At 41.5% G+C, this 13,578-nt stretch overlaps 1 protein-coding gene across 3 annotated transcripts in view; it reads right to left on the bottom strand.

The window, feature by feature from the left end:
- The window catches only part of MALRD1 (MAM and LDL receptor class A domain containing 1), a 221,905-nt gene that overhangs the window by 177,087 nt on the left and 31,240 nt on the right, over positions 1 to 13,578 (bottom strand). For all 3 annotated transcript variants that reach the window (XM_083579135.1, XM_083579137.1, XM_083579136.1), the window contains 4 exons: positions 10,792 to 10,887; positions 5,369 to 5,576; positions 4,564 to 4,710; positions 661 to 770 (listed from right to left, as the gene is read on the bottom strand). In XM_083579135.1, coding sequence (XP_083435261.1) covers positions 661 to 770; positions 4,564 to 4,710; positions 5,369 to 5,576; positions 10,792 to 10,887 — 561 coding nt within the window. The remainder of the gene's footprint in view (positions 1 to 660; positions 771 to 4,563; positions 4,711 to 5,368; positions 5,577 to 10,791; positions 10,888 to 13,578) is intronic.

The following is a 13,578-nucleotide window of genomic DNA, read 5'->3' as shown; positions in this document are numbered from 1 at the left end:
ATTCACAAATCTAATGTAACTGACCTGCAAGCATCCTCCAGTCTCCCCTCCAAAACCGACTGGGCTTTTAATTTGTTATTGTCAAATACTTAGAAAACTTTGAGGTTGCAGCACAGGCATTCCTCAGAATGCCTGGTTCTGAAGAAGAACCTTTATTTGGCCTTTTCTTAGAGTCAAGAGCTGGCAGAGAAGCTGCCAGTGCCTCTTGCAGTGGGGGGGGGGGACAGGGAAGGGGCCAGTAGCAAAGAGGAAGATGGGGAACACAAGGGGCTCTCCAGTGGTGGGGTGGGTGAGTTCCAGTGTCAGCAGGGGCACTGGCAGGGACATTGACAGTGGGGTGAGGGCATTTGTTATACCATGCCAAAGACCCCCTGAAATTTGGTGTTGACCCTGCCCAAGGGCATCTTGCAGGCTGCTGTTGGGGTGGATTGGGCTAGGACTGGGCTTGGCCCTCCAGGTGTTGTTGGTGTATAAGTTCCTATCCCCAACCACTGATCATGCAGGCTGGGGATAAAGGGACTTGTAATCTATCATCATCTGGAGGGGGCTACATGTTTCCCAACCCTGGGCTAAAAGCAACATATGGTCTAATTCAGTTGGCTAAACAGGAAGACAAAAACTGCTTATGCAAAGGATGGCAAGGAAATATCACAAAGTTACCTGGCAATATAGAGCATTGCTGGAGAGTTTTGTAAAGACTGGGCTGCTGAGGTGAGAAATTATAGGCTTAGTGTTTGCCTCCGGTGAGCCAGTCACATAAATAAAGGTTCCTGAAATATAAAATAGGGAGGTTGTTAGGAACGTTCATTGCCTGAAAACATAAATGACATGAGCATGCCTTTAATGCACTTCTTGGGGACATTCTTCTTCAAGCCTTGTTGATATGGTCTTATTCAGACCTAATAATAAATTATGTCCTGTGCATACAAGCCTAGGCGTGTTTCTGGCTCGAGCACATCATCCTCCCCTCTCCTCTGGCATGGAAGATCAGAAGTTTTTGCTTCCATTTTTAATGAACAACAATGCATTGTCTGAATGCGGACAAACTGGTTACTCTTATCTAGGTATTGGCGAAACTGCCACATCAGTTTGCATTTTTCTTTAAGAGCCTGTGAAAATTCATCAGCATTTCTGCGTGAATTTCTCCAAATACATGCATTTTTGTATAGAATTTTGCCTAATGCACACACATGCAAAGCAATTTCCCCCAGTATAATGCTTTTATGTATATCATTTTCACCATTCTATGCATTTTTACACACACTTTAATATACATATTTTTATTTACATCGCTTGGCTAGAGAACTGCAAGTGGAAAATTGGAAGAAGTGCAAATTTAACAGGAGAACCCTTTTTTGCTTCAGATAACATTTCACAAAGTGCGAACTGAATTGAATCCCCCCCCCCCCCGTTTCTGATCTCAACTATAGTTTACTGAAACAGGCCAACTTCAAACTATAGCTTATGAAGCTTCCTTGTTTCAATAAATCATAATTATGATTAGCCACAGTTTAGAGGTAAAAACAATGCTAACTGTAGTTAGATTAAATTGGAAGCTGAAATTTCAGATCTCTTCCTCACGGCCACACCAGGAGTGGGGAGGGACAGCACACAAACTCAAGGCTCATGTATGAAACAACAGAACACTGCATTCAGTTTCTGCTTGCAGGTTTCCCATAGACATCTAGTTGACCACTGTAAGAGCAGAATGTTGAACTAGATGCCTTTGGTCTGATCCAGCACGGTTCTTCTTAGGTTCTTAAGTTCTTGTTGTTTATTATTATATTTGTACCCAGTTTTGTAAATTCTCAGTAAACTTCAGAGGCTGACTCTTGGGCTATTAACCCTCTCATCCTTTCCAGCACCACTGTTCCTATCAGACTTTTACCCATCCCCTCCACCACCATCCTGTAGGACTGCTTTTTAACTTTAAATAAAAGGCATGAGAGCTAATCATGGATCCCCTGATATCTCATCTATTTTGGCCATTAGATTTTAAACCAACGAAAGAGACATTACATGCTGAGTCATGGAGTGATTACCGTATTTTTCGCTCTATAACACGCACCCGACCATAACACGCACGTAGTTTTTAGAGGAGGGAAATCCGTAGGCATGCCACCCGTAGGCATTCCATCCATAACACGCACAGGCATTTCCCCTTACTTTCTAGGAGGAAAAAAGTGAGTGTTATGGTGCAAAAAATACGGTAATTGCTTTGCCCGAAGTATTCTTCTTCCACTGGCACTACTCAAAGAGATCACTCTGGCGTTTATTGCTCAAACGCTGATTGATGCTGAAGGCCCCTCTGCTCCCTTTTCACCCTTCTCCCACTATTAGCACAAGGCTTGTTTTCAGAGCTAGAAAACAGCAGAGTACATAAGGTCTCATCTGGGAAGGCAAAAGTATGTTTCCATTGCCCTATACAGTGCTGCAAACTATGTTTGGAATTAATGTAGTGCACAGACGATCAATTAAATTGAGCAAACAAAGCAAATTCTGCATTACAACTAGTGCATATATACCGCTAATGAAGCTCTAGTCCTGAACAAGCAACAATAGCTTGATAACTTTGAAAGTTATCAGGAGGAAGAGATGAAACTCATTGTAATGAAAACGCCTTTCCCCCTCATTTACAACTGTTTCTCTTGGTCCCATGTGGTGCTGAAATTGACTAGACCATAGCACATTATTTTGGTTCAATTATTTCACTTGTAAGAGAACTGCAGATTTAAAGCTACATGAGACCAGTGCTACTTGGTCTTGAATGTGTTAGAGAGATTTAATGCATGCCATTAATAGAAAATTGTCTTTAAAAAGAATAATTTAAAGTTATTCAAATCGTGTGGAACCGTTGCCCAAAAATGGGCACCCATGTTCTGCAATTCTTCCTTATTGAAGCACTACATGATAATTTGCACGGTTAAAGGATTTGTATGCCATGTATGCACCACGGCGTTTCCATCTATAGCAGCGCAACTGGATGCCTTCATCTGCCCCAACTGCAACAAAACATGTGTCTCCTGTATCAGTCTTTGCAACCACAGTAGGCACTGCATCCTTCCAAGAGTTTGACTTCACTCCAGAGACAGACGGATGCCAGTGGCAATGCACTGAATTACCCATATACATTGAATTAACTGTATGTGCAGCTAATTATACATGCATGGCATTTGTATGTGTGTCACACACACTAAATGCTTTGTGATAAAAAGGAAACCACTCCATGAAAAATGATCATTTATTTATTAAAGATGAGGTGTTGGGCTTTGGTAAGGAGGCATGAGGCTCTGATGGGTGCTAGAGCTCACCCACCTCCTTCCCAAAGCTGGGAAAGCGCTAACTAGGCTTTGGGAAGAAAATCTAGGACCCTGTGAGAGCCAAATCCTTGCCAAAGCCCAGCATTTCATTTGCCCAACTTTGGGAAGAACCACCCTGCTCTAACTAATTGTAGTTTCCCATTTCATTCCAACCAGGTAACTAGTTATCAGCTTCAGAACAAGCCAGATTCAGAACAAGAAGATTAAACCATGGTTTAAATTTGGTTGGATATTGTGGCTTGCTCTAAAAGCTCCTGGTCCAAATTAAACAGAGAACTATGATTAATTAGGGGCTTCCTGGTTTGATTGCGCATGCTGCAAAGGAAGGAGTGAAGAGGCTGCATGCATGGGCAAAAAGCTTATTCATATCTCAGTTTATTATAGTGAGATATAATCATCTCAACTTGGACATTATCTGTTCTCAACCACATTGAATCATCCATTATGCATGTTATTCAGTTTCTCGCATCAACCTGCCAGCACAGGCTAGTACTTTTAAAGCATCTTAGCAGTCTTACAGATCATGGAAGCCCAAAGCATGAGCTGTATTTTTTCTCAAGAAGCCCACAGGCTTGACATTGTTATTTGTGCTAGTGGGAGGAGAGAAGCTTAATTAAAGATCTAATCAGGACTGTCAAACTATCAGCCTTTGGATTTGAGCGACTACAGATATGCACTATGTAGGAGATAACATCTTTGAGAGTTTTTAGAATGGAGCATTTTAGATGACAATGGTACTGTTCCTCTAAAAAAAAAAAAAAAAAACCTAGCTGGCAAGCTTCCACAGAAATCTACATCTTACCTATTAACGGTATGCCAAAATGACCAATATTATGGAACGCCAGAGTCCTTTCCAGTGCTATGGTTCTGTGATTAGGTGGACCTAAATCTCATTGATTCAGGGGCATTTAGGATTGACTACTATCATTCTACATGACCCAAATAGCTGTCTGCCTTTACCCAGTGAAAGAAGAACTAACCTTAGAGCTGGTAATAATTAGCACATTGGGCAGTGCCTAATGGCAAATCAGTCAGTGACAGCAACAGTAGGGATGAGTGAATGTGTCTTATTTCTGGTTCACATTACTTTCACAGGTTTTTACCTATAATTTTGTCCTGTTTGATCCCTGTATTAATCTGAATTTTTAAAACATCCTCTCAAACTGCATATTTAAATGTGCATTTTTACATATATACATACAATGTGCTTGAAAGCTCAGAAAAATGCTGTAGCATGACTCACCCTTATTGCTGCTAGTTGTATGATCTGTTCCAGGAAGGAGGGAATCCCCAGAAGTTTGTGCTTTCATTATCTTCCACTGTACATCCTTTGTGTTCAGTGTCTTCCATTCGCAAAGGTCAGACTCAAAGTCACAGAGAGTGTAATTTGCTATTGAAAAAAGAAACACAAATAGAGTCAAGGGGGTGGTTGGGAAACTGATACAAAAATGTTACTGCATTATTATCTAAATTAATCTGTCTTAATAAAGCAACCATTGGGGTTTCACATTCAAATCCAAAAAGTTTATTTAAAATGGAAACTATGCGAAGACTTTAAGACATCTATTGCCAACCGCAGCAATAAATTTAACACAAAAGTCTTTATTCAATATGAAGATCTTAAACTGAAAATTGAAAGTAGGGGATAAGTTTCCTAATTAATAACTCAGTTGGTACATTTACATAAAAAGCCCTTATGAGTGCTGTAAAACCATACTTTTTTCAAGATAAAAACAACCAGGAATGACACCTGAAAAGCAGTTATAATTGCAGTCAGGCTATCTGCATAGGAAGGGATTAGCCCAATGGTGGTTCTAAAACACTGAAATGTTCTTGCATTCAATTTACTAGTTTAGGCTTGAATATGCATTGGTCTTATTCAGATGTAACACTAAACTATGACCAGAGTTTCCTGTTACATTCAAACTCAGGGAAACTCTGGTTATTGCTAAATTATAGTTTGTTTCTAATATTCCCTTCTGTAGTGTAAATGCTTTCACTAGTCCTTTTGGCACTGTACCATCTTTGGAACAGGTGATTTAACTTACAACAAGCTGCTGGATCTTCATCATTTCCATCCAAACAGTCCAGGTGGTAATCGCAGGCCAAACTACAGTCAATCCATTGGCCATTGGCACAAGCAAATCGTTCAGAAGAACAAACCTCTGGCAATTCTGATGTCGTGTTTCCCACAAAATGAAAGTGATGCAGGCAGATGGTGCTCATGTTGCTTTCGACTGTTCCTTCTAAAAGAAGCTGCAAGAATGGTTACTATTTTATATTTACCGAATTATTTCAATGGAAAGAGGAACAAATAGAACCTGAGGTATTAACATGGTCAATGTATTTGCTCAGTGTTTCATGCAACCTGTTTTAACATTTGTCCTGATTAATGTAGGACATGAACCACCGATAAAGTCATTACACATGTACCACATTTAATGCACTTTCTATGCACACAGGCCCAATTTTGTGCGACATGAGCATGCTAGCAGCACATCCACACACAAGCCATTAAAGGATAGTGTGCTAACATTACATAATAATGCTAAAAGTGTATGTACATGATATGGGACATGTGTGGTATATGCCATAGCTTGCATACTGTATGAAACAAGCCTATGCTTCAGTTAACCAACTGGATTCGGTATAATTTTTTTCTATGTGAAATCTAAGCCGCCTTCATGCAAGAATTACATGAAGGAGCTATGGGGCTGAATGACTGCTCCTGTGGTCTGTTGGCTTCCCCTTGCTACATGTCTAACGTGTATGTATTAGGCATGAATATTTGTGTGCCTTCCACATGAGCTGGAATCCCAATCCTGGAAAATTCTAGTTCTCATTGAAAGCCTAACACCTAAAGGTCTATCCATATGGGGTTATCCCTGCGGATATCCATGCCTATTGCCCAGGTGTCAGATACTGAGCCAGAAAAAGCTGAATGAGCTCAGGGCCAGGGGAAGCCCTGAAGCATCTTTCTGCAGATGATGCCCATTCATGTGTATAAGGCACATAGGGGCTCCAATCAATGCTCAATTAAAAGTTGTTAAGATTGTTGGCTGCTTATGAGGAACAAATCCACATGAAGTCGCTGGGACTAACTTCCAGGTAAACACGCATATATTGATTTGGTTGCACTTTCGTAAAGGCCAAACAGGCTCATGTAACTCCATTTTCTAACATAATTTCCACTTGTGTAATATACACAAGCGGATCAATTCAAGAGCCCTTTAAAATGATGAACTGTTGAAATATATTCAATATTACAGCAAACTGAATGACAGCTGGTGCAAAAAGAAAGGACAAGTTAACACACACCAAAGCCATTAGCAGGGATGGAGAGGTAAGTACTCAGATTTCCTATCTTTACAAATCTCCTTCTTTGGAAAGCTCACAAGAGATCAGTATATAATCCATTTTGCTTCCCCGCTACAATTCAGTCAGAGCCTTCCTATAGGCCTTTAACCCCTACAGATGTGAAATAAGGTACTTTACCTTCCTAAATCTTAGTTATAATTGTGTCAACAGGGCCAGAGTAAGTCACAGTACACTGAGGTGAATTGCAGAGCAGATCCCAGCTCAAGTACTATCCAAATACAGCGGTACCTCAGGTTACAGACACTTCAGGTTACAAACACTTCAAGTTACAGACTCCGCTAACCCGGAAGTAGTACCTCGGGTTAAGAACTTTACTTCAGGATGAGAACAGAATCGCGCGGCGGCAGCAGGAGGCCCCATTAGCTAAAGTGGTACCTCAGGTTAAGAACAGTTTTAGGTTAAGAACAGATCTCTGGAATGAATTAAGTTCTTAACCAGAGGTACCACTGTAGGTAAGCATTGTTGGTTGCCCTTTTCAGCCAATGCTGCTTCCTGATTTTATTTTTAATGGTTCACAACTGAAATTGTTGGTTTTGAGGACTGCCCCATTGCACTGCCCAGTACAATGAAGACAGCACTGGTGCATACTGGCATGCCTTCACCAGTCAGCTTTGACATCTCTCATCACTTGCAAGGCTCTGGTTCAACCTACAGAAGATAGGCTGGGCAAGGACAACAGATTAGGAGTAGAAGGATCTGTCCATTTCAGTTCTCTCAGTTTCTCATTTTTCAATCCTTATATTCAGTTCTTCACATTTTGCAACAATTTGTGATTGCGCGTCGAGGTCCCCAAGACACCCCCCAAGAAAAACACAATTGACACTTAATTTTTGTTTAAGGTTTTTGGCATAATTTTGGCCACAACTTTATTCAAATACAGCAATGTGAGTGGTTGCTTAGGCATTGGTAGCACTAACTGCCCCCGCACGGGGACAGCTCTGACATTCGCACCCCCCGCGAAGTCAGGAAGGGTAAGTCACCTGGGGAGAGAGATGGGACTGGGAACCATGCCTCACCTCTCCCCAGCATGCTCCCAGGGGCTTGCGTGGCCCTAGCCCCTTGCCAGGGGGTTTCGGACAAAAGCATGGAGGAGCCCCTGAGTTCCTTTAACGGTAAAACCCTTCAGCAGCAGCAGCAGCATTTTGGGGGGCAGGCACAGCTGAATCCATACCCCCCAGCAACCAATTCCAGACCAATGCCTGACCACAAACCTTACAAGTTGTGACGATTTGCTACGCGGTAGGCGAAAACCAAGTGGCACACACTAATCAGCCAAATGGCAAAATTCCTACCGGGCCCCTGCCCCAAAGCAGACGACCCCGTGACAGGCAATAGCAAGGTCAAGCAAACAGCCTAACATTAGGGAAGGGAGGGCGGGTGATCCGAAGCATGCAGCGAAAGAGGACGTCCGTTGCTGCGTGCCTTGTATTTAACAAATAGGGCTGTCAATCACTAATTGGCAACATCTAAATTTCCCCAGTAACAGCCCACCCCTGCTTACAGGATGGCCAAACCATTTGCCTAGTAACAGTGAGGTGTCTTGTCAGCCCTGCCCGCAACCTGTGCTCTCCATGAGGGAGAACACACTTTGTAAGCAAAATCCTCATGAAAATCCACCTGCATCTTAGTGTGAATTTCTCCTAATAAACACATTATATATGTAGTTCTGACTAATGTACACATTTCTGCAAGCAATTTCCCCTAATATAATGCATTTTTGGATGTTATTTTCACCAACACCTTCATTTGTATGCACACTTTCCCTAATTTATGCATTTTTTAAAAAAATGCTGCTTAGTTGGCAATCTGTATTACCACATTCAGAAAAGTGCAAATTTTGAAGGATAGATGTGTTTCTATTTGCATATTGTTTAAAAAACTGTGAATTTGATAGATTTGGCTTTTAATGTATGCTATGTGTACTAAATCAAATTTCTCCTCTGTCCCTACATTGATAGACCAATGGGGAAATGATATTGCAAACCAAAGTTATACATTCCCCTGCTACCTTAGAATATTTTAAAGTAGCTGTCAGGGTCTCTGAGTTGCAGTCCAGCAACTCTTATGGGGAGAGAGAAGGAAAACACTTTAAAAAAGAAAAGAAAAGAAAAGAAAAAGGAATCAAGGATGGTATTTGACAGGGTCAGATATTTCATTGCTTTTATTCTCTGAACTCTATATCCACAATGCACAGACTAGTCTATCTCCTAAGCAGTTCAGTTAATATAGTTGCTCAATCAATTTCAGAATATATACCATATATATATATATGCGCAAAAAACCACATTGTTTGTAAATAATTATCCTTTTAGGATTCAAATAAGGCATGAATTTCACAAGTGGATGAAAAGTAGGAAGGAACATTGTACTGTACAATATACTCAGTAAAAAGTACTATTAAAAATAAGTTGGAAGGAAGTGAGGAATTACAAACAAAGTAATCCGTTTTTGTTATGCTGGAAATTGATTTGACGCAGGAAATTGCCAGGAGGTAATTTTCCTGCAGCATGTTTTAAAGTGCCAGGTGTGCCCATAGTTTCTGAAATTCCATTCTGCCCTTTTAATGGAAAGCTTAATCCTGCAACAGCACTGGCTCACTCACCTAGCAGCAACTGGCTGGCTGAATTTAAAGGTGAAATAAATTGGAGCTGCTGCTGACAGGTCCACTTCTTGTTACACTCCATGTGATTTCTATACTTGGTAGGCTCTGGGAGCGAGAGCCAGACCAGTGTGGTGGTTAGAGTGTTAAAGCAGGACAGAGAGAACAGGATTCAAATCCCCACTGAGCATGAAATTCGCTGAGTGGTTTTGGCGCCAGTCACTATCTCTTGGCCAAACCTACCTCATGGGGTGCCGAGAGGAAATAAAGGGGGATAAGCATCTATGTCATATACACCAGAGCTCGTTGGAGAAAAGATGGAATAAAACAATTTAAGAAGTACACAAGACTGAAGAGTTTTAAGTTAGATATGGTAACAGGCTTACTGCAACACAAAGTTATTTTCTTGCAGGGCAGCAATTTTGTTCCTGGCATGTTAAAAAGGTCCTCAGTGGCCCATGGGCAGAATTTGTCTCAGGCTTCTGTGTGAGGTATGGCCAGTGATACGGACTGGATTGTCAGGACCTATGCATGTTCTGCTCCCTCCCTCTTTCCTGAAACCTGCAGCCTAGTCATCAAATACTTGGTGGAAACTTGAGCGTCAGTGGTACAGGAAGATCATTTTAGAACATGGACTTAGTGGTTGCAATGGGCCCCCCTCTGGACAGACTTGTGTATTACTGCAGTTGTGTGGCACACACCATCAACCTTTCTCTTCTTCCCCCTCCTGCCATTCCATTCCTGATATGCAAAAAACCAAGAAGTTTACTATCCCTTATTTTATTTTTTAGAAATACACTGAGCATATTTAGTTTCTTAGTTCAAACTTGCTTACATCATAGTATCAGCAGGACTACAGGGGGGAAATGGGGTTTGCTTCTGCTGCCCTGATGCTAAACATATTGACTTGGGAATAAGCACTGTTTTGCTGTATAAAAGGATAATATCTTGGCAAGTAAACATTTATTATTATTAGTAGTAGTATTAGTATTATTATAATAAATTATGGTACTTATGATTAATATTTATTGAAAATAATGATTACCTGTACAGCCACCCCAGCTATAAAACAGGGGAATCTGTTTGTTTGTTTCTAAAAAGAAGAAGATAAGACGGCAGGGAGACCAGCATGAGTCCCAGTGCATGCCCATGCCAGCCTGAGTGCTGATGTGGGGTCTCTTGGCTGTTCCTTCCACAATCGGCCACTCTCTTGGTACTCATTTGGGGCTCCCTTGGGCTGGGAGGCCCTGGACTTTGGTGCCAAGGTCCAGCCCTAGCTGCACCACTGCTTGAGATGCTTGAAAAGGAAGTTGTAGACCAAATAACTTTGCCTGCAGGGTGCTTCCTGTTCTCTTACATGAAATATATTCTTCCAGCTGCAAGCATGCATTAGTTCATAGAAGAAAAATCCCAGAACATGGAATTCTCCATATATTCAGCAGCACCCCTAGGATCACCTTTCAAAGCGGGGATGCTTAAATGTTTTTCTCTTACCTTGGTTTTTTTAAGATCTGTTGGTATCTGTATTTCTGCTTTCACCCACTCATTGTTAGTTGGTGCACTGGCTCTCCACAGCACCACTTGTTCACCCTGACAGGTATAAGACACATATATGTTCATAAATTTACATACATATTTATAAATGTGCATCCATTTTATCTATGGCTTCTGTCAAACCACTTAAGTTCAGCCTTCCCCCAGTTTGATGCCCTCTAGATGTGTTGAACTCCAACCCCTATCATCCCTGACCATAGTTATGCTGGATGGGGCTAGTGGATGTTTTGTCGAAAACATGGGGAAGGCAGCAGTTTGGAAAAGGCTGGCTTAGCCGAACTTTCTGAACCATATCAGCCTGTCACTGCTGCCTGGAGAAACACGGCTTTCTGTACTTCGTTGCTGTGTTTACTGCTCTGATTGCACGGACTCCAGGGAAGACAAGGCATTTGCAGTAATTAGGCACAATAATTGAGCAATTATCAGGAGGTATCTATGTAAATGTAAAATAAACTGCAATGGAAAGTTACAAGGCAGACAAAAAGACAAATGTGGGGTGGTTTCCCCACATGAGACAAAAGGTTAATGGGAATCTACTCTGCCAATGCTCATGAAACTTTGTTTAGAAAACAGCACAATCTTATGAATTTCTACTCAGAAGCATGCCCCATTGAATGCAATGTGACTTACTTCCAGGAGATGAAGTATCTGTTTTCCTGTGCCTTACACTGCATTGTGTGCTCCAAACACAAGCCCTAATCTTTTCTTTTGTATAGGTCAAAAAGAAGCTAAGACCATGGAAGCCAAAATAGCCAGAGCAGTTCTAGCTGTACCTCCCTCCAGGCCAGGGTGAAGAAATATGGATCTTATAAGAAGTGATTTCACTACAGGGTTGCATGAGACAAGAGGCTAAGAAGTTACATAAATCAATCATAAACAGAAATATCTAAACCTAAGAGTTTCTTGGCAGGACCAGGATATGCCATAAAAAAGCTAAAGGACCCCTGACAGATAAGTCCAGTCGCGAATGACTCTGGGGTTGCGGTGCTCATCTCGCTTTACTGGCTGAGGGAGCCAACGTTTGTCCGCAGAGTTTTTCCAGGTCATGTGGCCAGCATGACTAAGCCACTTCTGGCGAACCAGAGCAGCACACGGAAACACCATTTACTTTCCCGCCGGAGCAGTACCTATTTATCCACTTGCACTTTGACGTGCTTTCAAACTGCTAGGTTGGCAGGAGCAGGGACCGAGCAACGGGAGCTCACACCGTCACGGGGATTCGAACCGCCAACCTTCCGATCAGCAAGCCCTAGGCTCAGTGGTTTAGACTACAGCGCCACCTCTAGGATATGCCATAGGTTATATATAATTCTATAGAGTCTCCTGAGGTGGTCGCTTAAGCTGGAACATAAAGTGCAAGAAAAAAGAAGGCACTGGGCAAGGTTCCTATGATATCAGCCCTGGCCAATCCAGAGGGTTCAGATTCCCTGTCAATCACAAGATGGTGGTGTACACACCAATTTTCTTCTACAATGGAAATATTCTCTGGGGCCTAAACTATATTGCCAATGGTGCCATGGCACACTGGGCTTGGTCTTGGTCGCAGGACTCTGAGGCTCTTGGGTCAAAGTTCCTTACAGTTCAAAAACCAGAAGTTTTATTATATTGCACATTACTTGGTGGCATTGCTGCCATTATGGAATGGAAAAGAACAAGTTCTCTTTGTGCCCTGTCAGCTACTTCAATTTGTCACTGTTCTCTTAAGTTTCATTTGCAGGTTGAAAAATCAGACCTGTCACAGTTTTCAAGGCTTTGCTGCTCTTAAGGCAGCAAAGGACGGTGCTAGTTTGTGTAGTATATAGACTAATTCCTTAGGAATGTGACTTCACATTTCACATAAACTCTAGAAAAAAATTAATTGGGTGGAATGAAGCTATTCAGTAGTCAGAAAGGGTCAAGCTCAACCCCATTCAAGAGGTGAAAACTCCCCTGCTTTGTTATAATACCTCCAGGTCAGAAAGCCTAATTTTGTCTCCGTTCCCATCACAAAGGCTTGGAAAACACTTTCCACTCCTTCTAGGAAGAAAAAGTAAGTAATTTGGTAATAGATCATCTAAGTGTCACTATGTTCTGAGCACTGCCCTACAGTTCATCAGCTCCATTGGTTTCCATCCTCAAAAAATGTTCCTGGTACCTTTGTGGCTCAATTTTTGGCTGCTTTTTTGAAGGTTCATTTGTCATCAAGAACTCTGTGCCATAGGTTGTGGGGTTACATTAATTCCCCTAACCTCAAGATTTTGGTCTTAAAACAACAACAGCAACCTCGAATGCAGGGCAGCAAGCAACCACAGCAAGAAACACGGTGGATAACGGATAAATGCTAATAGCAACTCTAGCTGAACCCACAAAGCAATTGTATTTTGACTGGGGAAAAGAGTATAATGACTGAATCATAAAAAGTGTAAATAGGCTGCTGCAAAGAAAGGTCTGAGATCTGATAATGTATGCTGTCAAAATTATATTTGAGTATGTATATCAATGCCTATTTTCAGTTAATTGATTTAATCTCTGTGCCAAGTATTTTAATCTCGTCCCTACTTTATTTACAAAAATTGTGCCTAATTGACCTATGATTTTGGTTAAGTACTTGGAGAAGAAGAAGAAATAATTTTAATAGAATTCTTTTGAGGCCACAGGATACATTGAGCATATGTGACTTGCTGGCATAAAGCACTTAATTTGTTTTTGCTTTGTTTGTTTGTCTGTGGAAATGAAACTCTTAACTTG

The sequence above is a fragment of the Podarcis filfolensis genome, assembly GCF_964270895.1.
Source record: "Podarcis filfolensis genome assembly, chromosome: 12".
NCBI classification, from domain to species: Eukaryota; Metazoa; Chordata; class Lepidosauria; order Squamata; family Lacertidae; genus Podarcis; species Podarcis filfolensis.
Note: the sequence above shows the minus strand (reverse complement) of the source record. Positions and strands in the feature narration are given on the sequence as shown.